The 27,057-nt window shown below is 45.6% G+C and overlaps 1 protein-coding gene across 3 annotated transcripts in view; it reads left to right on the top strand.

The window, feature by feature from the left end:
• The window catches only part of XYLT1 (xylosyltransferase 1), a 382,463-nt gene that overhangs the window by 302,104 nt on the left and 53,302 nt on the right, over positions 1–27,057 (top strand). For all 3 annotated transcript variants that reach the window (XM_010339434.3, XM_074382237.1, XM_074382238.1), the window contains one exon: positions 21,322–21,402. In XM_010339434.3, the coding sequence (XP_010337736.3) occupies positions 21,322–21,402 (81 nt within the window). The remainder of the gene's footprint in view (positions 1–21,321; positions 21,403–27,057) is intronic.

Below are 27,057 nucleotides of genomic sequence, written 5' to 3' on the forward strand. Positions count from 1 at the left end.
TGAGATTGTGCCACTGCACTCCAGCCTGGGTGACAGAGCCAGACTCCATCTCAAAAGAAAAATTAAAAATAGAATTAAAAGTTGATTTAAATGAGAAAATACTAGCAAGGCAACAATGCAAGGGGTAAGTGGCTCTTCAGTCATTTAGCAAGTACTCACTGAGTGCCTGCTATGCTCCAGCTCTTCTGCAGGGGGTTAGGAATACAGCGGTAAAGAAAGCACAGCACTGTTGTGTACCCTCCATACTCATTAGAGAAACAGCCAGTAGATAAGTGAGCGGGTCACACAGCAGGTAGAAATGAGCACCAGGAAAACCGCAGCACGGAACCAGGATAGGGTGGGTCAGGAATACACTTCGACTAGACGGATATGCCAAATAGTGGTGAGGGAGATTGTGAATGACCCAAAAAAGGAGGGGTATCAGGTGAGGGATCAACAAACTTAATTTTTCGCTTTTATTTGTGGTTCAGGGATACAGGTACAGGTTTGTTACATAGGTTAAATTTTGTGTCCTGGGGTTCGGTGCACAGATTATTTCATCATTCAGGTGATAAGCGGAGTGCCTGATAGGTAGTTTTTCCATCCTCATTCTCCCTCTCTTCTCAAGTAGAGACCCTGGTATCTGCTGTTCCCTCTTTTGTTTGTTTGTTTGTTTGTTTGTTTGTTGTTGTTGTTGAGACAGAGTCTTTCTCTGTCGCCCAGGCTGGAATGCAGTGGGATGATTTCAGCTCACTGCAGCCTCCACCTCCTGGATTCTAGTGATTCTCCTGCCTCAGCCTCCTGAATAGCTGGGATTACTAGTGCATGCCACCACACCCAGTGAATTTTTGTATTTTTAGTAGAGACAAGGTTTCACCATGTTGGTCAGGCTGGTCTCGAACTACTGACCTCGTGATCCACCCACCTCGGCCTCCCAAAGTGCTGGGATTACAGGTATGAGCTGCTGCGCCAGGCCTGCTGTTTCCTTCTTTGTGTCTGTTTATACTTAATGTTTAGCTCCCACTTAGAAGTGAAAATACATGGTGTTTTGTTTTCTGTTTCTTTGTTAGTTCACTTAGGATAAAAGCCTCCAGCTCCATTCATTCAACAAACTTTTTTTTTTTTTTTTTTTGAGACAGGATCTCATTCTGTTGCCTAGGCTGGAGTGCAGTGGCACAATCACGGCTCACTGAAACCTCAACCTCTCAGACTCAAATAGTCTTCCCATCTCAGCCTCCTGAGTAGCTGGAATTACAGGCTCATGCCATCACACCCGGCTAATTTTTGCATTTTTTCTAGAGACGGGGTTTTGCCATGTTACCCAGGCTGGTCTCAAACAGTCCTCAAGCCATCTGCCTACCTCAGCATCGCAAAGTGCTGTGATTGCAGGCATGAGCCACCATGCCCAGCCTCAAAGTTTTTGCACATGTACCCCAGAACCTAAAGTATAGTTAGAAAAAAAAAAGTAACTATTTTAGGTTTTGCCGTCCATATATGAACTCTCATGATGATGAAACTCTGCCGTTATAACAGTAAGGCAGCCATAGACAGTATATAAATGAATGGGTATGCCTGCATTCCAGTACAATTTTCTTTATAAAAACGGGTGGCAGACTTTAGTTTGCACTTGATTGTTCTGCCACATCTCCCTTGTTTCAGATCATGGTCTTGCCCAGAACACATACATCTCAGACCTTTCAAATTTAGTGCCAACCCACTCACCCATCTTCCTCGGCATGGCTTTTGCTTCATTAGACGATTCTGTCAGTCCAGGTGGCGTTGAATCTGAATCACCGCAAGTGCTTCAGACTTCAGGACCCTGGATGAAGAATGAGTGATAGAGATCCCCAAGGCCTTCTGGTCTACCTCCCCTAGGCCTTGACCTTGAGTTCCACCCAGTCCTGTGTAGCTGAACCCTTTATTAAACAGTAGCCTCCTTTTATTTGACGTTCCCCACACCTACTTCGTGTGCCATTTCTGATCTTGAGCTGGCACGGAGCGCATGAAACACAGCTCACGCATAATGTTGCCTGGCCAGGGGCAGCCAAGCGCACACAGTCTTCCATGGCTATCCATCCCCACAGAGTTCCTGCCAGCCAGAGCATGCTGTGTTTTCTTACTACCCAGCCTTCTCTGCCTAAACCCAGCATAAATGCCTGGTGCTCATTAGCACCGTAATTCACCCTGCCCCACCTTCCTCGATCTGAATCAAAAAGGTTAATGTCACTGAATCCTGAGACTCATTGATTTCTGCACCTACCCCAGTTTTCTGCTCCCCAGCTAAAAGCACAGGACTCGTTTGTCTTTCTCTGGTTGAGCAGGCAAGTTGCTGACTAATGCCTAAATGCCAGGCGATTCTCAAAGATTTCCCAGAGTGACTGGACACATGTTCCTGTAGTACTTTCTATAAATCCAGTTGATCCTGTGTGTCTGGTTTTCTATCAGCTCTCTGCCTAGATGTGTCTGGGCTCCCCTTATCTTGGAGGTCCATCTGAGGTTGCAATGCCAGTTCGGGGAGAGAGAGATTTTTAACCAAGGTGATGTCCTCCAAGTGTGCTTTAATGAACTAGCAGCGTGTAGGGCCTCACTGTGAATTTGTTCATTCATTCATACATTGTCAGTCAACACATGCTTGTTGGGAACCTGCTGTATGCCAGACATTTGCCATGACCTAGGTTTATAGCCACCAATAGAACTCTTAACATTGCAGCCTTTGAGGAATAGACAGATTAAGCCATTAAATAATGACATCTTCATGACATTGTCAGGACAGAAATTTACATGCATATAAGGCCGGAAGCAGATATGCATATAACCCCTTCTCTTCTAAAGGACCAGGGCAAGCTTCCCTGGAGAAGTACCCATCCCATAACCACGTCTCAAGCAATCTGTCTGACACTAAGTAATCCTGCCATCAGTTCCCCCTGCCTTTAGGTAAAACTAGTAAGGAGATGGGCAGAGGAGGTAGACCTACCATGGGCAGCAGGCTTCAGTACCCTCTGCCCAGTGCTTTGTTGAGAGTTGAAAGAAGAGGAAGAATTAACTGGGTGGAAAAAAGAGGGTGGTGAGCATTGCAAGCAGCAAGGTCTGCAGGCACAAAGGCCCTGAGGCAGGAGAGAACATGGCTTCTGCAGCAAATGAAAAGAGGCTTATGTGGTCAGGGCGTGGCAAGGGGATAAGCCGACAGAACGAGGCCAGAGAGGCAGGTGGAGGTCAGACCGTGTGGAACACTGAGAGCCAGGTTAAGGAACCCAAGTTTATTCCATAAGCAGTGGGCAGCCTTTGAAAAGTGTTCTGCACTGTTCATAATAGCAAAGACTTGGAACCAACCCAAATGCACATCAGTGATAGACTAGATAAAGAAAATGTGGCACATGTACACCATGGAATACTATGCAGCCGTAAAAAGGGATGAGTTCATGTCCTTTGGAGGGACACAGATGAAGCTGGAAACCATTATTCTCAGCAAACTAACACAAGAACAGAAAACCAGCCACCTTATGTTTTCACTCATAAGTGGGTGTTGAACAATGAAAACACATGGACACAGGAAGGGGAATATCACACAGTGGGGCTTGTCTGGTGGATGGGGAGCTAGGGGAGGGATGGCATTAGGAGAGATACCTAATGTAGAGGACAGGTTGATGGATGCAGCAAACCACCATGGCACATGTATACCTGTGTAACATACCTGCACGTTCTGCACATGTACCTCAGAACTTAAAGTATAATAATAAATAATAATAAAAAAGAAAACACCATGATGAGATTGCTTAAGTTTCTAATCACTTGCTTGGCAGTGGGAAAAAGGAAGTTATGTTTTAAAAAAAAAAAGTAGAGAACTGTACCAGTGTGCTGGAGGAGGGGAAACATGATAGCTCATATTTCCTGCTAGTGGATATGTACATTACAGCTCAGGTAATTACTTTCCAGCAGACTAAATGCTGCCCGTTGTTTCATTGCTATTATTTTCTCTTGGTGTTGAGCCTTTCTGCATCATACCTTATTCTTAAGCTTCGTGGCCCTGGGTTTCCTGGAGACATGCTGTAAGCTGGATCTGGAACTGGACCCACACACCTCCTTCTGCTATTTGTCAGGAATTTTCCAGGGCTCAGGCCATGAGGCCGGGGTAGCAAAGCAGTTCGAAGTCTGCACGTGGGGAGGCAGCAGAGCCTGGGATCAGTTTCCAGCTATTCTGTTTACTGGCCATGTGACCTTGGGCAAGTTGCTCAACCTCTCTCTGCCTCAATTTTCTCATTTGTAAAATGGGAACCGTCAGTTACCCGCCTCCGCCTTTACTGTGAGGATTAAACTGTGAAATGTGCAGCACCTTGTCTGACCCAGAAAAAGTGCTCAAGAAATGGTGACAGTGACGGGGACCCAAGCAGTCCAGGTGACAGTTCTGCAGATGCAGAGATGACATGTATTTTGCTCACCACTGTGTCTCTCATTCGTGGCACAGTGCCTGGCACATAGTAAGAGCTCAGTAAGTACTTACTAGTAAGGCATGAAGGAGCAAGTGAGGGCTTAGTGTTTGTCCCACTTGATACCACTCTGGCGGCAGTGATATCTGGCGGCAGTCCTTTATTCCTAAGTGGCAGGAGAGTCACTGATATTTCATTGCATTTTTTGCATTCCATATTTATTAAAATTATCGCTGGGCTTATTCCTGGATTGAGGACCAGTGGAGGGGTTTTGTCTTTACTTACGCCTTTTTAGCTAGAGGCGTTTTCAGATTTCACCATCATGAACATGGAAAACATATCAAAGAGCTGGAGAGTTTATTTCAAAAGGACAGTGAGCCGTGGTAGGTTCTCATAAATCCTAAGGTTGGCTCAGCCGCTCCTCCATGTCAACTGGAGGTGCTTACACAGACATCAAGGATCTGTGTCTGAGAGTGTGGCAGGCCAGAAGGACGTTCACACATCACACCTGTCTGGCTGTATGCTGGCTTCCACGCAGCCCACAAAAAGGTCTGAATCCCATGCAATCCCTTGGTGTCACGTAGCAGATATCTAGTCTGTTCCCATTTTCCATGAGAGAGGACCGGGAGGTAAGTTTTGCAGGTGTCCACATCCTCTCCAGATTCCATAACCAAGCCTGGTATCCTGTGGGCTCCAGTGGTGATCTAGGTAGGCTCTGAGGTCAAATGGCCTGGGTGCAAATGCCTGTTTCTGTTACCTGTGGACTGTCTAACCGAGGACAAGGCAGTTAACCTCTCGGTTCATCTTCCTCTGTGAAATGGGTGGTAATGATAGTATCTACTTCATGATGATACTGAGAAGGCAAACTGAGTCAATATGTAACAAGTACCTCAACGAGTAACTTTTAAACCCAATACTTGTTACGGTTATTATCGTCATGATTATTAGACAAGTTACCCAAGTGTTGAGAAGTTTGTTCCATTGTAAAATGGAGGTACTGCTGCCTCCTTCAGGATGGTTGTGAGGATTAGGTGGATACTGTATATAGAATAGGTCTGATATACCAAGCATGGTTATGATTGTAGTTTTTTTTATTATTATACTTTAAGTTCTGGGGTACATGTGCAGAACGTGCAGGTTTGTTACATAGGTATACACGTGCCATGGTAGTTTGCTGCATCCATCACCCCATCATCTACATTAGGTATTTCTCCTAATGCTATCCCTCCCTAGCCCCCCACCCCCTTGAAGCTGTGGTTGTTTATCTCAGTTTGAAATTTGGGGGTTCGACTGGCATATTTTTATTGTGGCATAAAAATAATAACGTAAGTAATAACATAAAAATATATTGGCCGGGTATGGTGGTGCATGCCCATAATCCCAACACTTCGGGAGGCCAAGGAGGGTGGATTACTTGAGATCAGGAATTCAAGAACAGCCTGACCAACATGGTGGAATCCCATCTCTATTAAAAATACAAAAAATTAGCCAGATGTGGTGGCACACACCTGTAATCCCATCTACTTGAGAGGCTGAGGTGGGAGAATCGCTTGAACCCGGGAGGTGGAGGTTGCAGTGAGCCGAGATCGTGCCACTGCAGTCTAGCCTGGGCAACAGAGTGAGGCTGCATCTCAAAAAACAAATTGTAGTAAACATGCCAAATAATAACATACAATTGAAATTAGTGACACTTAATACATTCACAGGAGTGCATAACTGTCATCACTATCTAGTTCCAGACATTTTAGTCACCTCAGCAGGAAAATCTGTGCCCATTAGACCGTCAGTCCTCATTCCCCTCTGACCCCCAACCCCTAATCTGCTTTCTGTTTCTGTGGATTTGCCAACTCTGAATATTTCATAGAAATGGAATCATACAACGTGTGGTATTTCACGTCTGGCTTCTTTCACTTTGCATAATGTTTTCAACGTTCATCCATGTTGTAGCTTATACAAGCATTTCATCTCATTCCAGGGCTGAATAATATCCCATTGTCTGGATAGACCTCATTTGGCTTATCCATTTAGCAGGTGATGGACATTTGGGTTGTTTCCACTTTGGGCTATTGTGAATAGTGCTGCTGTGAATATCATGTACAAGTTTTGTTTGAACACCTGTCTTCCATTCTTTGCAGAATCACAGTGACTCTTAACATACGTGGTTCAGCTACTTAAGAAGGGAAGAAGTAGTAAGATAAAGTAGAAAAAGAGAGGGATTTCAGCTTCTGTACAGGTGTATCTTTCTTTTGTCTTTTATTTATTTTTTTTTTTTTGGCCAGCCTTTTGAGAGCCAGCAAGGGAACCCATCACAGAGAGGTTGGTCTTGGTTTGGTCTCTTAACTCTTGGGTCCATCAGCATCCTGAGGACCACAGCTTCCCTGGGAAAACCTCTGGCGACTGCACATTGCAGCCTGGGGAAACCGACCCCCCTTCTCCCTTACTCAGAGCCGCATACGTAACAAGAGCTACCAGATAATCAAGCGATTACTATGTGGCAGGCACTGGATTGAGTCTCCCACACCCATGATCTCATCAAAGCTTCACCCAACTCATACAAGGAAACTGAGGCTCGTGGGGATAAAGAAATCTCAAGGAGTAGAGGTGAACTTTAAACCTATTTCACCTTTTGCTGAATGATGTTTCTGCAGAACAGTGGCACATCAAGCTATCACTATGTTGGGCTCGTCTCAGCTGGATCTACTGATGTATCTGCCTTAGCATGAGAGGAATTCTGAGTTTGTGAATTCCATTTCAGGAAGCTGGCACAGCCTCGGAGATGGCATTCAACCTTTGTCCCTGTGTGTATGAGTAACTGTAACATGCGAGACATTTTGCTAGCCAAGCCTTGCTCAACTGAGGTTCCTCATTTGAGCCGCAAAACACCGGAAGTGGGCAGAGTGCCTGTGTTCTTGATTCTTGCAAAGATAATCTGTGACTAGTATGACTCTGAATGTGTAGAGAGAAGCTAATCCAGGATATACACAGATGCCTCGGAACACCAAGGCTCCATTCTCACAGGGACTTGGTCTTCAGACCATCTTCACTGTTTCTCCAGCATCTGAAACAGCACCTGACTCATAGTAGTTGTGGCATAAATGTTTGTTAAAAGAGTACATGGAGATAGAATGGTGTGCACAAATCTGCCTTCATCTACCACACATCCTGTTTTTACAATGCAGCCGTTTAAATATGCAGAGACCCAGCACTGAAAGTAATTCATCAGTGACCAAGGAACTTGTATCAGCAACTTCCCAACAAAGTCGGTGTGAGCAGATCCCAGATGACAGTTGTTACTAATTTTGTTATTTTGGTTAGTAAAACACTATCAGTCACCAGAGGGACACAGGAGAAGCAGGACTAAGGTATTGCCCCTGAGTAAATACCTCTCTGGGAAAAGAAATAAATATCTGTAAATGAATAGTTTTTAACCCAAGAAACAGTAGGTGTGAGCTCACAGAGTCAAAGAAAACCCAGAATTAAGTGTCTTCATTGAAATGGGCCCATACAACTCCAAGTCATACCCAGCAGTTGAAAAAGCAGAATTCGTATCTCAGGTGAGAAATGAACACAGTTTTCGGCACATAGGAAGTTGCTTAGCAAACATTCATGGCAGGGCCTGACTTGCTGAAGAAGTGGGAAATTTTATTTACCGGGAAGGCTAACAGAGCTTGAAGAATCTTAGAGTTATGAGAGAGCACAGAACGTTTAGAAAACATCAAGTAATTCCAGAGATTGAGTAGGCAGGATGCAGGAAGAGAAAGGAAAGAGGGGTAAGGGAAAGGAAATAAAAGGAAAGAGAAATTGAAGAGAGGAGGGAAGAAGGAGGGGAAAAGAAACGTAATTCGCAGCTGCGAGAGTCACACAGCTAATTCCCACTAAGTGTTTTCTGTACACCAAGTACCCCTGCTAACAGCTTAACCTGACGTCATTCCTTCTAACCCCAGAACAACTCCACAAAGCGCGTCATATTGTGATTTCTGTTGTTAAAAACGCAGTGGTGCTGTTCAGAAAAACTGTCGTCTGCCCACGATTGGGCCATTATTGAGGACAGAGCTCAGCCAGTTCTACTGCTGGGTAAGATGCCAGCCCCTGCCCTCTCCCAAAAGAGAACTGGAAATTAAATCGGCCATTTTAAAGATGATTTTCGAACTTTCGTTTTTAGGCTACTAACCCATTTTTGCTCAATTGAAATTTCACCCAGTACAGGTGGAAGGGAATCCTGGGTAAGGAAGCCTCAACTGAGATGTCTTGAGGCCCCAGCTGCCCAGCTCCAACCTGGAGTTCCCCCAGATGCAAGTTAAAACTGATGATCTATGATAACTTCTCATTTAAATCATTTCTGAAGTTTTCTCTGCCCAGGAACTATCAAGTTACTCCAAGGTCTGTGTCCTCTGTTTAAAAAAAAAAAATCTGTTTAAAATCTTTTTGAATTTCTCATCAGCCCTCTGAGATAAACAAGTAGCCTTGGAAATCTGTGGATAAAGAATATACGGGACACAGCATGTCCTGATCCTTCAGAATCTCTCCCTCTCTGTTGCAGAAGCCACAGTGGTTGTTTTTTCACGGTGTGTGTGTGACTTCCTGTCTGTGTTGCAATGCATTTTGACCTCGTTCCAATACAGACAGGCTAGTGAACGTGGCGAGCTGCCCAAGGAGAATGAGCTGCTTGGTGACAGCATCAACTGTCCTTCAAGTTCAATCTCACCTCAGGGCTGAAATTCAAACTGAGCCAATCTCAGAGTTCTGGGAGTTAGAGATCCTTGCTGTATCCTACTCCTGGCACAGTGTAGACTCTAGTCCTGGAGTAGTCATAGTGTAAATAATGATAATGAGAGCACATTCTAGCATTCTGTGGGCTAAGTTGCCTAAGCTGTAGTAGATCTCTTGTTTTCACCAGCTCAGCATTTGCTACCCCACTTCTGGTACCAGTTTCTGCGTCAGCTAGAATTTTATGGCTGCAAGCAACAGATAATTCCCTCTTACTTTATTACATCTTCAGGCAACTCTGTGAAGTAAACTGTGTTATTGTCCCCAATTTTAAACATGATAAAAACTGAGCACTGACTAGCTAAAAATGACCTGCCCAAGGCCACACAGCCAGTAAGGGGTGGAACTAGGCCTCAAACCTCCATTTCTCTGACGTCAGGTCTATATTACTTTAACCATTCCAAATTCCGATACATTCGTATTGGTGTGTTAGGAAGACCTGTGTGGCGAAATGGAAATGGACAAATTAGTATTACAGGTCATGGCCATTAATGACCTATCATGGGCTGGGTGAATGGTAAAAAAGGTATCTGTTTTCAGCCGTAAGCACAAAGAGAAAGGTCAGCATGTCAATGCAGTTCAGTGTCATTCAGTGGCCGTTTATTTTCCAGCCCTTCCCTGTGTAACTGTCACCGAGCCAGCTTTTGCAAAGGCAAGCAGGAGTTTTCTAGGCAGAGGTGTAGGAAGAGTATTTCTGGCATTAGGGATGGTATGGACAAAAATCCTCATTCTGTCCTGCAATGTGGTCGTGCTGAGCAGTTTCTGTGGGCTACAGTGAAATGGACATTGGGACCCAAAGGGAAACAGGCATAAGGCTGACAGCACCTGTCATGTTCCAGGCCTGTGCTGGACAGTTGGGGAACACAGATGACCCAGACAAACTTTTTGTCCTCAGTTAGCTTACGTTCAAGTAACCGGAACATACGTAACTTAAATTTTTTGCCAGGAACCACAAGTGTGTAAGATTTGAAATGTCACAGCTTAGTAAGAAACTAGCAAGGGGTGGACATTCACTTCCCTTGCATTTCTAGCAAAAAATATAGAAACCTCTTTCCAAGGAACTCCAGTTACTGGGCACCCGCTATGAGCCAGGCACTGTGTATGCCATACCCACAACACACAAGTAACTCACAGACCATTGTTAAATGCTCCCATTTGGCAGATTAGAAAACCAAGGCTCAGTGAGCATGAAGAACTTGCTCAAAATCAGACAGCAAGGAAGTGCCAAAGATCAGAGAGAAACTACTGCAAACGCCTCTCTGAAAATGGCTCTCCTTATAGTGTCTTGGCTTTCCTACTTAAATCACGTTTACTTTTAAGATTCAGTCTTTCGATGCCCTCTGAAGTGGACCTCCCCTGGTTCCCCAAAGACCAAATCAAATAACAGGCTGTAATCAGTCATTGCATGGGAATGCAGAATTTGGTTAACCAAACGTTCTGCACATTTGACATGTCTCATGGCATATGAGGACAAGCAGGCTTAAGAGAATCACAATACAATTAAGTAGATTCCACATACACATGTGCACACACACACCGTCCCCTCACACCCCCCACCCAGCGGAATGGCAGTTTAGTTCATTCGTGATTCCGGTGGCGTCCTAAGTTCCTACACTGCCCCTGGGTGCTGATTCTTGTCAGTTACCTTTCCATTACAGCTGTCTGAAGGAAGGGCTGCTGTGTTAAGAGTTCTCATTGATGGAACGTCAGATAAACTGCCTCTTAGAATGGCTTACGTGTGTTTAAAATGAAAAACGTGTTTCTTACAAATGTCCCGTGAAAGCACTGAGCCTTTGTGAAATGGTTTGCCGGTTCGTTCAAATGCAACGAGCGTGTTTTAATGCCACATCGGTTTTTGTCAGTACAAAAAGGTAAATCTAATTAAAAGTGATAGGGTTTTATCGTCTTGGTGGTTCTCCAGTTTGCTGCCTGCCTTTATAGTAGGAGGTACCGTCCCCTGGAGTCCCCAGCAAGCTTTTTGTAGTCTCCCCTGAATGCCTGTGCTTCATTTCACCTGCTGTCTCGCTTCATATCACAGAGACCCACCTATATGCTGCCTCCCCCAGTGTTCTGTGCGTTCCTTGAGGACAAGTGCCACAACCGTCTTATCCCCTGCCGTCCCAAGCGTTTGTCACAGGGCCTGACCTATCGAAGAAGTGGAAGTCATATTTTTCCCAGGAGACCCAACAGTGCTTGCAAAGTCTTAGAGTTATGCAAGAGCATAGGACATTTAGAAAACTTCAGGAAATTCCAAAGAGTGACTAGGCAGCGCTGGGTCACAAACAACCTTGCAGACCTTGCCAAGGGGTGAGGACACAATCCTTCAGCTGACGGAGAGCCATTGAAGATACTGAGTCAAAGGGTGACATGGTCAGACTCATGTTTTAAGAAGACCCTGCAGCTGCTTCCCAGAGGATGGAGTACAGAGGAGCCTGAAGGCCGGGCCAGCATTTTATCCCGTTCACTTTTCCTCAGTTACTCACGGTAGCTGGAATTATGCCTGTGGAGTCGAGGAAAAAATATAGTCTTTAGTATTTTTCATACTTTCCTCCGTATCTTGGCAAAATAAGTCTCTGTAAATTTAGACTACTTTTTTAAACTTAAAAAAAAAAAAAAAAAAAAAAAACGCTGTCAGCTTTTATTTTAGGTTCAGTGGGTGCATGTGCAGGGGTATATTGTGTGATGCTGAGGTTTGGGGTTGGAATGCCCCCATTACCCAGGTAGTGAGCGAGCATTGTACCCACTAGGTTATTTTTCAGCCTTTGCCCTCCTTCACTCTCCTCTTTTCTAGTCACCAGTGTCTGTTCACATTTTCACACCCATGAGAATCCAAATTTTAGCTCGCACTTATCAGTAAAAACGTGATACTCAGCTTTCTGTTTCTCTGTTAATTCACTTAGGATGATGGGCTCCATCTGCATCCATGTTGTGGGAAAGGATATTGTCCTTTCGGTGGCTGCATTGTGTTGGTGGCATCATATTGTCCGAAAGGATGTGGTCCCTTTGGTGGCTGCATAGTGTTCCCTGGTGTATATGTACCGCATCTTCCTCATCCAGTTCACCATTGACGGCCCCTAGACCGATTCCACATCTTTCCGACTGAATGGTTCTGCAGTGAACATAGAGGTGCATGCACTATGACTGCATTTGAATAATCTGCCTTATTTCCAGTTACTTTGCTCTTGCCTCTTCTTCAGTGAGTCCTGAACTTGGCCTGCATTCACTGATTCTCTGCAATCCCGGGCTTTTCTGATTTTTCCAGTAGGGGAGAAGATGTCAGTAAGGTCCTTGTAGAAACTGTCTGGAGTAGGGAGGAGAAAACAGTGGCAATGTCTCCTCCTCCCCCAGATAATCCCTGGGGAAAGATTCGTTAGAATCCATTCATTAAATAGCAGGGTGGGTTAGAATCCATTCACAAGATGAAAGGATGGGTTAGGATCCATTCATGAGATGGAAGGCAGGGGGAGGAGGAAACTTGCTGGACTTCAGATTTTACAGAAGCACAGAAAAAAAGACTGAGGTTCTACCTGTGTCAACTCCTGTGCAACTTACGCTCAGCAACAGTCCCCTCAAAGGGAAATAGGAGGCTTCTGAAGGCAGCTGCAGTTTCCTGTTTGTTTCCTGGCTCTGTGTCTACAGAAATGGATCACATTCCTGAACCTTATTCACCGCAAGGAACACGGGATTAAAAAGAGCTCAGGCTGTGGCCCTGGGGCACTGAGGTCTGCATCTCCCCTCCACTACTCGGGAGACCTGAGAAGCCATGAAAGTTCTTCCAGTCCTAGTTTATTTATGTGCGAATGAGTACCTCCTGGACGGGTTGTTGTAAAAGGAGAATGAGCACTTAACACTTGGTGAGCGACAAAGGGAAATCTTTCTGCAGTTATTATGAAGCCTTTTTTCATGAATCCCTTCACTCTGGGATTCCTTCCCCAAATCCCTCCCCAGTTCACTGGGCAAAGATATAGGGAGGAGCATTCCTGGCAGAAGGTGTGGAATGGGTGAGATGCGGATATAGATGTGGATGATAGACCACACACGGGGGCTCACGCCTGTGATCCCAGCACTTTGGAGGCCAAGGTGGGTGGATCACCTGAGGCCAGGAGTTCAAGACCAGCTTGGCCAACATGGCAAAACCCCATCTCTACTAAAAATACAAAAAAAAAAAAAAATGCTGGGCGTGGTGGCACATGCCTGTAATCCCAGATACTCAGGAGGCTGAGGCAGGAGAATCTCTTGAACCCAGGAGGCGGAGGTTACTGTAAGCAGAGATTGTGCCGCTGCATTCCAGCATGGGTGACAGAGTGAGAGTCCATCTCAAAAAAAGAAGTGAATAATGGACTGAGCCCTTCCCATGGGGCAGGTGCTGTCTGTGCTGAGCATAGAAGCCACAGAGATGAGCCCTGCATACCCGGCATGCATTAAGCAAGCAGTGAATATTTACTAAACACCTGTTATGTGTCAGGCCCTGGAGGAACAGAATGGAAATGGACTCAATGCCTGCTCATCCCAGGATTACCGCCATGGTCCTGGAAAGCACTGTCCATGGTGCTGCCCCATTGTCCAGATGCTGGTTCTGTTGGCAGACAGGTGGGCACCAGCTGCAGCATCTGCCCCAGGCACAGGAGACGATGGTTCTTCCCCCACCCAGTTGCTTTACCAAAGGCCCTTTCCACTTCCATGTGAGGCTCCTTTGTTCTCCAGGGTCCCACTGGTGGTTGGTCCTTTGAGAAACCCAGAAGGCCCTTGCTTAAGCCCACCAGCCTGCTGGAGAAGCCAAGAGCTTGCCAGCTCTGCAGGACATCCCAGCTCCATCCGTTTTGCCATTTCCTTCTCCCCTTCCATGCCCCTGGCAGCCCGCAGGCTTGGCTTCTGTGCAGTGGTGTGAGTCTCGGCCATGCTCTCAACTCTGAGAGAAGCCTCAGTCCATGTAGTTCTGAAATAAAAGTTAAAAATCATCTTAGAGTGAACAATTCCACATCTGGGAATTGGATCCTACAGAAACCTATCGTGCCCACATGTGGAAAGATGGATATGCAAGGATATTCTGTGAAGCAGTATCTGTAAGAGGGAGAAAATGGAAATGACCTAAGTGTCCATCTCTAGGGCGTTGGGTCCGCCCTTGCTGTAGGATCCTGTACAACCGTTAAAAGGATGAAGTCTGCCTGTATGTGCTGATGAGTCAGAGAAGCGGCACATGTCGTTACACAAAAATCCATGTACATACATGTTAGCATTTATATAATAAGAAATGGATATAAATGTAATAGCATCTACCTCTTAGGGTTGTCATGAGGATTAAGTGGGTCAGTAGATGCAAAGACCACATAATAGGCATTCAAGTGTTAGATGATGTTGTTGTTGCTATTGCTGGTATTTCATTCTTTATCTTGCTGTGAGCTAAGCTTTCATTATAATTTTAAAAGCATAGGAAAGGGTTATAAGAGGCCGTGCCATTATCTTGCTTTCTATACATTGGGTTCGTCACAGGAAAGTGAGCTTTTTGCCTCTGTGCAGTGTGTACTTCTCCTGTGCTTGTGGAGCCACGTACCTGGGGTCACCAGCTCATCTTCATTTGCCCACGACTATCCAGCTTAAAAGTCCTGTGTCATGGGAACTTCCTCAATCCTGGGCAAACCCGGACAGTTGGCCCCTTTCATGTGTGCCCCTGGGAGGCCAGTTGATTTAGGAAGTATACAGACAAGTGGTCATTATTGCTTTTAATGTGTAACAGGAAAAAAAAAACACACAAATAGTATATCAGAATGGAATATTATTCAGCCTTAAAAAGGAAAGAAATTCTAGGATATAATACAATGTGAATAAACCTTAAGGACACTGTGCTAGTTAAATAAGTCAGCCACCAAAACACAAATCCTGTACAATTCCATTTATATCGGGTACCTAGAATAGTTAAAACGGTAGAGAGGAGGTAGAATGGGGGTTGCCAGGGTCTATAAAAGAGAGAAATAGAGAACTCTTATTTAGCAGGTAGAGAGTTTCAGTTTTGCAAGATGGAAAGAGTTCTGGAGATGGATATTGATGATGGTTTCACAACAATGTGAAGGCATCTCGTGCAACTATACGCTTCAAAATGGTTAAGAAGATAAATTGTATGTTATACGTATTTAATCACAATTTTAAAAATATTTTAAAAAGAACAGTACATCTGGGAGGGCATGGTGGTTCATGCCTATAATCCCAGAACTGTGGGAGGTTGAAGCAGGCAGATCCCTTGAGCTCAGGAGTTCAAGACCATCCTGGCCAACATGGTGAAACCCCATCTCTACTAAAAATACAAAAATTAGCTGGGCATGGTGGTGTGTGCCTGTAATTCCAGCTACTTGGGAGGCTGAGACAGGTGAATCGCTTGAACCCAGGAAGCAGAGGTTGCAGTGAGCTGAGATCATGCCACTGTACTCCACCCTGGATGACAGAGCCAGACACTCTGTTAAAAAAAAAAAAAAAAAAAGTGCATCAAATATAGTAAACATTGGTGCATAAGATGAAGTTAAAGTAGTATTTAAATTAAATATACTATAAAGTAGCTTAGAGATTATGGGTACCCCATCTCTACTAAAGCAGAGGTTGGGGAAACCCTGATGTTGTCTATTCTTAGCTCAGAAAGTCCTTCAATCCTCAACTTCCTCAACTTGCCCAACTTCACAGTCCCTCATCCACCACCGTAGTCTTTCCTTTTTTTTGTTTTTGTTTTCGTTTATTTTTATTTTTTGAGACTGTTTCACTCTTGTTGCCCAAGCTGGAGTGTAGTGGCATGATCTCGACTCACTGCAACCTCTGCCTCCTGGATTGAAGCGAATCTCCTGCCTCAGCCTCCTGACTAGCTGGCATTACAAGCACCCGCCACCACACCCAACTAATTTTCATATTTTTATTAGAGACAGGGTTTCACCATGTTGGTCAGGCTGGTCTCAAACTCCTGACCATAAACGATCCATCTGCCTCAGTCTCTCAAAATGCTGGGATTACAGGTGTGAGCCACTGTCCCCAGGCTCCCCATCGTCTTTCATCTGCATTTCCGCCCCACAATGGCTGTTTCACTGCAGTCCAGGAGGACTCATTCCAGGCCCCCTGGGCTCTGTGCACACTTGGCAGCGTCAGGGAGTTTGAAATCCTGAATTCTGACATTCACAAAATCCTGCATATAACTTTGGCTTTTGTGTTGTCGCCTCACCATTGGTCTGTGAGCACCTCTGGCAGGGTCCTTGATAGTATCCCACAGTGAGGAAGGGGTTCTGGGGCATGAATGCCAGGTGAGCACCGGGAGCTTGGAGAGGCACAGTCGGCTGTGTGCTGGGCTCCTTCCTAGTGGAAGCCGAGCAGGCTCCGTCTCGTCACATGCCACCAACAGACAGGCATTGCTTGTTTGCCTTCGTGTACCCAGGGTACCTTTTCCATACACCGTGCGCTCTAGGGTACTATGGGAACCTGAAAACTGTGCCCTCTCTTCCTTCATATCGTCGTGTCCAGAGCTGTTATGTAGACGACACACACATAGTGGTGCCATGGCCCTCTGAGAGCCAGTCCCTCAGTCTGACACCAGCTGGGAAGGGGCCTTGGTCATCTCTGAAACCATGCTCTGCAGAACATTCCATGGGTCTTATGCACAGAAAGCCTTCCAAGTTCAAATCAGGTTGGGTCTTGACACTGTTTTCCCCAGTTCAAGGTGTCTTAAGCTTCTGATGTTCACGTTGGTAATAATAGCGCTTGTTATATAAAAGCTGACATTGATCAAGGGCTTACGGTATGCCAAGCACTGTGGCACAGGTATTAGGTGCATCGTTTTTGTTTAATACTCTCAACACCTAAGTCTTGTTGAAATGAAAGTCAGTTGCTCGTGGTCTGGGCTCTCCAGAAGAAACCATGAGGAGAAGCGAAAAATGGAAAGTAGAGACTTAACTACTGATATTCATACTTGACATAGAGCAATGCTTTTGAAACTTGAAAGAGCACATGCATCATCTGGAATCTGGTTTAAAAACACATTTGTACTCGATAGGTATTGGGTGAGGCCTGAAATAGGGCATTTCTAATAGCAGTGGGCTGCAAACTAGTCTGTGAGAAGGAAGACATTCCAGCACCTTTATTTTTTCTCCTGCACTTGGAATGGAATTCATGCATGCATGCATTCATTCATTTTCTCATTCATTCAGTATCACGTGTAGACGTAGTCTCATAGTAGAGAACACAGCTGTGGCATTTGTCCCCAGGTTCACAGTTCTGGTTCTGCGCTTTACTAAATGGATGGTTTCTCTGAGTCTCAGTTGCCCATCTGTAAAATGAAAGTGAAATTCACTTTTTTATTTTATTTGAGATGAAGTCTCTTTCACCCAGGTCGGAGTGGCGTGGAGCCTATCTGGGTTCAACACAACCTCCACTTCCCAAGTTCAAGCAATTCTCCAGCCTCAGCCTCCCAAGTTGCTGGGACTACAGGTGTACACCATCACATCTGGCTAATTTGTTTGTATTTTTAGTAGAGATGGAGTTTCACCGTGTTGACCAGGCCGGTCTCAACCTCCTGACCTCAAGTGATCCACCCACCTCAGCCTCCCCAAGTGCTAGAATTATAGGCATGAGCTACCACAGACAGCCAAAATTCACTTTTTATAGCATCATTGTGAATGTCAAATGCAATAAAATGTAGCAAAAGCCTTCCCTATGGCCTAGGGCGTGGTGCACATTTAGTAAATAGCTGTGACTTGGGAGATTATCTTATTATTCATTTTTTAATTCATTTCAACCAAGATTCTTATATGTTTCCCACTAAATTTATTTTAACACTTGTTTCTTACTTATTTCAGCATAGACTTCCCAGTGACTCCAATGGTAGTAGCAATGGGCCCCAGTTACCCTCAGAAAGCAAAGGAACTGGCATAGACCAAGAGACAGGATTTCTAATCATTTCAGCAAAAAGTAGAAGGAAATTAATAACTAGACAGATACAAGGGATGAACTATGGGAACCATTTGGCAAATGACTCCACCAGAAAAGAGGAGCGAGGAATGTGTGTGAGTGGAAGAGAGGGAGAGGGAGAGAGAGAGAGATAGAGAAACTGGAACGGGGTAAAATGTCAACAGATCGCAAGCTGTTAATTATCTGGAGAGAACTAAATATTATGTAGGCAATTATCGACAGGCGTCTGAAAGCAACAATAGGAGAATTTGGTCCTCGGCCAAATTCCATCTCCCTTTGGAGAAGGACTGGGGAGACAGGCTTTAGCATTCAGAGCAGGCATTTCACACAGAGGGAGAGCGAGGGGCCCGGGTCCCTAGGCAGGGGTCTCCCCCGCCCCCCGCCCCATCCGTCCAGACAATCCATCAGGGTATTTGCCAAGCACACAGTGCTTGGCTTTGAAAGGCAGCTTTGCCCAAAAGCTCCGGGCCTTGAAACCTCAGCCCCCTCCTCATCCACCCTCCCTCCCCCAAGATGTCATCTTTTGAGACGATTTCATGTGGAAGCATCGCTAAGTAAATTCGCTAAATGCCTATTCATCCCCGTCAGATGGGGACTCGGTGAAGCGGTAAATGTGAAAATGGCCCCAGCTCACAGCCCTGAAAGGCGCTTTCTGGAGTTGCCAAATGGAACTGCAGCCGCTGACCCTGGGAGGCCCGAGGCTTCAGGAGAAGGGGGCCCAGGAGCCCTGGCCCGGCCCCTTCAATCCTCCCACTAAGGGCGCCTGAGAGGCCTTATTTATTATTCCAGCTGCCCGGGACCCATTCAGAGGTTAACTTGTCCCGCATTCATCAGGACAACAATAATGAACTGTCGCAGAGAGTGGCGAGGGGGTTGGTAAATAAAAGCTGTTGAGACACAGAGACGGAATGGGCCTCTTTATGGTTTGGAGAGAGACATTGCTTACATTTTTTTATAGGCCGATTTACCTTCCACCTCTCCCAGCAACTTATTAAAGGGGCCCTGTCCCCACAAGCTACAGGTGACAGAGTCAGAGGCACCAGTGGACTTTTCCTTGGTGTGCACGAGGGGGTTTAATTAACCACGCAGGAGATGCACCATTGTACAGACGTGGGGTTAGCCCTTTGCGAACATCCCTGGGTTCACCTCTGCGCCTATCAGCAAGGCTTAGCTTTCCGTGTGAGTGCCAGATTCACCTCTCTGCAGACACACAGGGTTTTTCTGGCGCCTGCCACGACTAGAATGGCTGGTTTTAAATTGGTGTTTATTTCAGTAATAGGATGGGACATAAGCAGTGCTTAGTTTCACTGCAGCATCTCTTAACTGCTTTGTGCCCCCTCCACTGGGATTATGAGTTGGTCAACGTGAGTCATCCAGTGAGAGAACAGGCTGGAGTGGAGAGATGCCGAGTCGCAGGGACATGAAGGAGGGGCTGGGTCAGAGGAGCAGCTCAGACCAAAGAGTTGGGAGGCAGATAGAGTAGGGCACCGTGCGTTGATTGTGCACCTACTGTGTGCCCTGTAAATGCACCCAGTTGTCAATTCAGTACATATGCATGATGGACCTACTATGTGCTGGGCATGTTTAATTCTCAACCCAGGTGCATTTAGAGAAAGCCACCATCCAGAAAGGCTAAATGACTTACCCTTGGACACACAGCTGACTCAGTCATGAAGCCAGGATCTATCCCCTGATCTGTTTCTGCCCAACATTGCTGTCTAAGGCACCATCCTGCTTCTCAAAGGTCTTGCTTCTGTGATAGCCCCAGAGATGTGTTTTTATCTTGCTGCTGTCTTCTCTTTTTCTGCCCACTTGAAACAATAGTTAACGCTTTCCTTCTAAGTAAAAATTCCGAAGCGGAGAAGGCTGGTGATAAAGGGGCTGTCACATCAGCAGCATTTACCTGTTTGGGTTTATTCAGGAGAAGAGGCGACTGCATTTCTGGCAGATGGAGACCCGTGTGACTGCCTTTTAAAATACTGTCACAGCTGTATGCACAAGCTGATTAGCTGTGACTGCACTGCTAGTGCCGAGATTGATGGCGATAAATTTGGGATAACAATGCTGGGAGCGATGTCACTTGTGTGGATTGCACTTCATATTTTTTAAAGCTCTCAATCAGTAGCCCAGTGGTTATCGAGGACTTGGTATCCATCCATTCATTGATGCATTCATTGCTCAAAGTGCATTTGTAGGAGTCAGTTTGAATGCACATCATTTCGATTGATTGATTGATTGAGAAGGAGTTTCACCCTTGTTGCCCAGGCTGGAGTGCAGTGGCACGATCTTGACTCACTGCAACCTCCAACTCCTGGGCTCAGGTGATTATCCTGCCTCAGCGTCAGGAGTAGCTGGGATTACAGGCACCTACCACTAGGTCTGGCTACTTTTTTGTATTTTTTTTTTCAGTTGAGACGGAGTTTCACCCTACTGGTCAGGCTTGTCTCGAACTCCTGACCTTAGGCGATCCATCTGCTTCGGCCTCCCAAAGTGCTGGGATTACAGGCGTGAGCCACTGTGCCTGGCCTCATTTATTTATTCAGCAGTCATTAACATAGCTCCTACTGTATGCCAGTGTTGAACAAATCCAGCTGGGCTCTGTCCTCATGGAGCTTAGATTCTAACGTAAGCAAGGGCAGGGCTTTCAGGTGGTGATACAGTAGTGAAGTATTATAAACAGAGAGATGTCATAAAGATCAGGGGAGAAGGGGAGGCAGGTACTACTTTAGGTTAAGTGGCCAGAGAAGGTCTCTCTAAAGAGGTGATATTTGAAAGGAGACCTGATGAGAAGACCAAGCCAGCAATACTGGGAGAAATTTCCCAGGCCAGCAAGTGCAAAAGTCCTGAGGTTGCTATGCATTTAGCATTGGGCGGCACACTGATGCCCTGCTGTTTGCCAAGCCCAATGCTGGGCACTGGAGATTCCCAATCAAGTTCAGCACCACACTGGCCCTCAAAGAGTCCCCAATATAGTGTTTAATTCTCAACCCAGGTAGAGGAGAGAAATGCCCAAAGAGCCCATTTTAATGTAGTGCGATAGAGGCAGTGATGGTGACATAAAGATAGTGATATAAAGAGGATGTGTTATCAGCCTGTGTGCAAGTGATCAGAGTAGGTGCTTCAAAAGCAGAATGACATACTCGGTGAAACTTGGTTTCTGTGTCAAAGGCAGTGTCCACAGTCTCTGGCCTGACTCTCCCTTGGTTTCTTTCCACAGGACAAATGACCAGTTGGTGGCGTTTCTCTCTCGATACCGAGATATGAATTTCTTGAAGTCACACGGCCGGGACAATGCAAGGTAGCACCTCAACCCCCTACCCCTGTGCAAAATGGAAATGAACATCTGAGCCATCATTTGGGGACTTTTTTCTAGATTGGTTTCATGTGATCACAGAAGAGTTGAGGGTGGGAGAAAGGCGTGGCACCAGCTGTCCTTGGCGATATCTGCATGGGATCTGAAATAGTCCTTCCTCTCAGCCAAGGACAAAGATAACTGTAGATGTTTCTCATGGTGTGACAGCCTTTTTATCATTTTCCCCCAAGGACTTCTTGAGTCCAGTATCTCATTAAAGCATCCCTTTCAGTAGGGCACCCATGGTTAATTCCCATTTTATTGGTGGGAAGACTGAGGTGCATAATCAAAGCAATGTCCCCAGATCGCTCATTCAGTCAGCCAGTCATTCAAACATTTACCAAGCAGGGGCGTATGCCAGTCGCTGTTCTAGCCACAAACAAGAGCAAGTTACTACTCTCATGGAATTTACCTCCTGGGGGGAAAGAATGTCATGCCAGCCTTGACTTGAACCCAGGGGTCCTGATCCCAACACTATGTCCCCCTCACTCCTTGACCAGTGATCAACACAACAGCAGGGGTTGGAAGCACCCAGAACCCTCAACCCAGATCCCTCATACCTCTCTCACTTAAAATGAACAATGTCAAAATAATAATAATAATAATAATAATAATAATAATAATGGCATCTCTACAGTTCAGCATTGAGCTGAGCCCAAGTCTCCATGACCAGCCATCAGCTGGAAGGATACGGTCTTGAGCACCCCCTGTAGATGAGATCACAGGATGGGCTTCCCTATTCCAATAGAAAACGCCATTGAAAACCAGTCCAGGGTGGCTCTGACATCCTGGGATCTTTGTCTAGCATTGAACCTGGCAGTGCATGGATAATTTCAGCTTGTTAATGGGCATGGTTTAGCTCTCAGAATGTTTTGTTTTGTCTTGTTTTCACTCAGGCGCTTCCTTTGAAAATTAGCCCCGTTTAAAAACAATACTTCTATGAAAATCCAGATTGCCAGCCAGTCTTCAGAAGTCTGAAGGTCCATTAAGTCTGTGCCTGGGTTTTCTCGTGGCAGTTATTTCCTGGATCTTAGGTTGCTTGGTCCTCGCCTGTCCCCCTTCCCCAATGCGGCTCACAACCATATCTCTGTAGTCTCTGCTTTAAATCCTCTCTGTCACTGCTGGTAGGGTTGTCGTTTTAGCTGACTCTATGACTCAGTTTTCCCAGTTATCCACACAGGAGAGGAATAAAAGCAAGCAGGTGCACCTGTAATCCCAGCACTTTGGGAGGCCGAGGCATGTGGATCACCTGAGGTCAGGAGTTCGAGACCAGCCTGGCCAACATGGTGAAACTCCGTCTCTACTAAAAGTACAAAAATTAGCTGGATGTGGTGGTGCATGCCTGTAATCTCAGCTACTCAGGAGGCTGAGGCAGGAGAATCACTTGAACCCAGGAGTTGGAGGTTGCAGTGAGCTGAGATTGCACCACTGCACTCTAGCCTGGGTGGCAGAGTGAGACTCTGTCTCAAAAAAAATTTAAAAAAAAAAAAAAAAAGAAGTAACCCTAGAATCCTTATGTTGTATCATTTTTCTAAATTGAAACTTTGATTTCATTCTGCTAAGGAGTTATAGATTGTTTCTGCCCTACTCACACCCGACCTTCTTTACAGTTAAAAGGAGGCCCCTTTCTGCAGCACCTGAATTTGAAGATACACTGTCAATTAGCACAGATTAGTTTGCTACATTCAGGCCACTGAGGGTAGAGGCCTGGCTGGATCAGTAAGAAGAATCACGGCGACTGTGTATTATATTCCTACTAAGTGGGCCCTTTTCATTAGGATCCAAATTTATTTTCACAGCCACTCAGTGCAGCTGTAAGAATTACTCTCCCCATTTGTCAAGCTTCTGGAGTTTACATGATTTTTCTGATGATCATACAGCTGGTTAAATGCTAGAATTTTAACCCAAGTTTGTCTGGCCCTGTAGCCACAGGAGCAAGGTAGTGCTGGGCAAGGATTCCATGGAAGTAGTTAGATGTCAGAAGTGGCTCAGATATTGGTGTTCCCCGCCCTCCGGTAGAGAAGGAAAAATCCTTCTTCTTCTCCAGGTAGCAGCTAATAGGTGATTTGTGCAAATAAAGTTGCATCTCAAGAAAGGATCCATCCCATTGTAAATATATCAACTTGCGTGTGAATTATATCCACCCTAGTATTATCGTTTCAGTCAGGATTTATCCTCTGTGCACTATTTGTCAGGCGCTGTGCTAGGAACTGAGTGTATAGCACAGGTTAAAAGCAGGGACTGTGAGGTTACGCTTTCTGGTTTGAAATTCTGATCTACTGTGTCCTCGCTGTGTTGCATTGGGTAAGTCACTTAACCTCTCCGAGCTGGTGTCATAATATCATATGAAAATGTTAATAGACCTACACTCATTTGGTCATGGAGAGGATTAAATGAGATGCTGCATATACAACATTTGGCATAGTACATGTCTGTGATGATGATGGTGATGTCAGTGATTATGTCATCGTTACAATAAGCATAGAACTCAATTCTTGCTGGCAGGAGAAAGAAAGAGTTGGCGTATGGGCCTGAATTGTTCCTCTAGGTGTCCTGAGTACATTTTGGATAATCGGTGCACATCAATAATTGACAGGTGGTACCCAGATGTCTCAGGACAAGCTAAAGAAGTCTCAAGCTAAGGAAATGTTACCTACACCTCCCTCCAAGACCCTAAAAACCAGAGATCTCGGGACAGAATAGCTCACAAGTTGTAACTCTCAAGCATGAGTCCCTAGCTGGGATTTTGTCATTTATAGGAAGTTAGTGCAGTACTTTAGCATTAATTTAATACTAAAGCAAGCCATCATCCCATTCACTGTCACTTCCCTCTTTGTGAGCTGTGGCCTCACCTGCTGCATGAATAAGTCTAACTAGAGCATAGCTAGAGACCCCTATGGTCTCTCCCAAGTGACCAGAGCTGGGCATGGATTGGCTCAAGTTCCCTCACTGGTGCTGTGTTAGAAAGAACTCTTTTGGTGGGAAATGACAGAAACCCAGGTCAGACTACCCTAAAGGTAAAGAAAATTACTGGATCAGGGAACTAAAACATTAGGGCTGACTTCAGGTATGGCTAAATCAAGCTGCTCAGTTGATCTCATGAAGCCCAGACTCTCTCTTAGTTCTGTTTTTCTGTGTGTTCATTTAATTTTCTGGCACTGGGTGGGGATTATTGGCAATATATTAGCCTCCTTTTATAGATAAGGGAACTGAGACTCAAATGGTGAAGGGACTTGCTCAAACTCACAGCGCTAGAGCAGCGAGGAGGACTCACACCCAAGTAAGCATTCAGAGAGTCTAAGCTCCTAATTCCTGCATGCTAAAGCCCCTCTCTGTTGTAGGCCTGTTTTCCTCCAATGTACCGGTGACTTGGAGGCAGCCACCCTGCTTCTCTTGACTTCATTTTCTCCCTTTGGAAAACAAGGGGGTTGAATGAGAAAGTCTCCAAATTCCCTTCCCATTCTGGTATTTCAGGCATCCAGGTCAGCGCTGGTAAAAGAAGAGGTGACAGAGGCAGAGATCTCGAAAGACAGAGATGGGGAGGAACAAAGGCAAGCAGTGAAATACAGAACAGGCCACGGGGTGCCTCGGTTTTTAATTCCACATGGCTCCTAAAGCAATGTTGACCTTCTGTCTTCACCTCCAGCCTGTAGCAGCCAGCCAATTTGGACTTCTGGCTCCCACTGTGAAGAGACGGCATAAAGGCAAACTAGTATTCTAATAGCTGCCAAATTGGTCCTGATTGTTTCTGTAATTAAATGAAGGGGAGGGTTGTGTGCACTGTCTCTCCTTGCTTTGCTCCAAAAGTCAAGTCGCTGTCATAGGTTGAAAGACAGGTAGCAGAGCTGTCATTTTCCTAGGCAGCCTCAGCAGGGCTTGAAGAAGCAGGTGCCTGAACATTTACTCTCAACCTGAATCATCGGGGCTTTGGAAATGTCCCCGCAAGTCCCTGGCCTTTGCTCAGGAAGCATCAGAGACATTTTTCAAATCTCAGAAGCCTGTTCAATTCTCACTGTGTGGGGACAGGCCTCTTCCAGGGAGCTGGAAAGTGAAAATTGGAGTTTCTCTGGGACTTTTCTTTCTCTGGTTGATCTGATTTCTCCACTTCATTCAGGGTCACCAGGGGCCCCATGATATCCCTGGGACACAGCGTGTGAAATGCAAGAGCATAGATGCTGGAGTCCGGCCACCTGGGTGGAAGTGCCACCTCTTCTATACCACAGCCATGGGATGTCAGCAGATGGCTTCAACTGCCCATGCCTCCATTTCTCCATCTTTATAAAATTCAAGTCATGATGATGGAATTGGGGAGACGGAGCAAACTCACTGACCCTAGGAAGGCCCGATGCCAGGCACCCTCGAGACGTTTTCTCATTTCTTCCTTATTTAGCAGGTGTTACCCATTTCAGAAATGAATACAGCTAGATTTGAGAGTTGCCTTGTCTTATTCAAGGCCCCACAGCTAGTGAATGACAGAGCTGGGATGGAACCTGGTTCCGTTCTACTTTAAGGCCTGTGTTCTTTGATGACTCCATAGTGACTGCATTTGAGAGGACCTGCAGGTTTACGCTCATGGGGTATGCAGATGAAAGGGCAAAATCCGGCTGGGCACGGTGGCTTATTCCTGTAATTCCAGCACTTTGGGAGGCTGAGGTGGGCAGATCACAAGGTCAAGAGAGCGAGACCATCCTAGCCAACACGGTGAAACCCCATCTCTACTAAAAACGTAAAAGTTAGCTGGGCATGGTGGCACATACCTATAGTCCCAACTACTCGGGAGGCTGAGGCAGGAGAATCACTTGAACCCGGGAGGTAGAGGTTGCAGTGAGCTGAGATCACGCCACTGCACTCCAGCCTGGATGACAGAGTGTGACTCCATCCCCCTGACCCCTCCAAAGAAAAGAACAAAATCTTGCTGCCTTTAAACACAATTGTCTTTTTGCATAGGTGGGGCAGGTCCTTCTCCTGCTTCCCAGGTCAGCATTTTCCAAAATGTTTTTATGTACCACCAGGGACATAGGAGATTCTTTTGGGTCCTTTATAAGTGCACATGCTATGAAAATTAGGTGTTAATCTTATGTGTCAACAAATTTATAAAATTAGCTGCTCCAACCCCTCACTGATGGATATATTATGCTTCGAATAAGGCTACACTGAAAGAAAACAGTTGAAGCTGTGTAAAGTTGGCTTAAAGGCTGGGCGCAGTGGCTCACACCTTGGGAGGCTGATGTAGGAGGATCACTTAAGGCCAGGAGTCTGAGGCTGCAGAGAGCTATGATTGCACGACTGCCCTGCAGCCTGGGTGACAGAGTGAGGTCATGTCTCTAAAAAGAAGTTGGCTTGGAGCAAAATATAAAGGGGGCTCTTAAATACGATGCAACATAGCATAGCAGTTCAGAATCCAGGCTCTGGAGCCAGATCGTCAAGATTCACAGGCCAGCTCTAATGCCCATTCACAGTGTGTGACCTTGGGTAAGTTACATGAGTTGTCTGTGTATCAGCTTTCTCATCTGTAAAATGGGAATGATGATCATCATACCAATCCCATAGAGTTGTTGCCAGAATGAACATATGGATAAACCAGTGGGACAGTTTGTTGTG

Source organism: Saimiri boliviensis, chromosome 12, assembly GCF_048565385.1.
Source record: "Saimiri boliviensis isolate mSaiBol1 chromosome 12, mSaiBol1.pri, whole genome shotgun sequence".
Lineage (NCBI taxonomy): Eukaryota > Metazoa > Chordata > Mammalia > Primates > Cebidae > Saimiri > Saimiri boliviensis.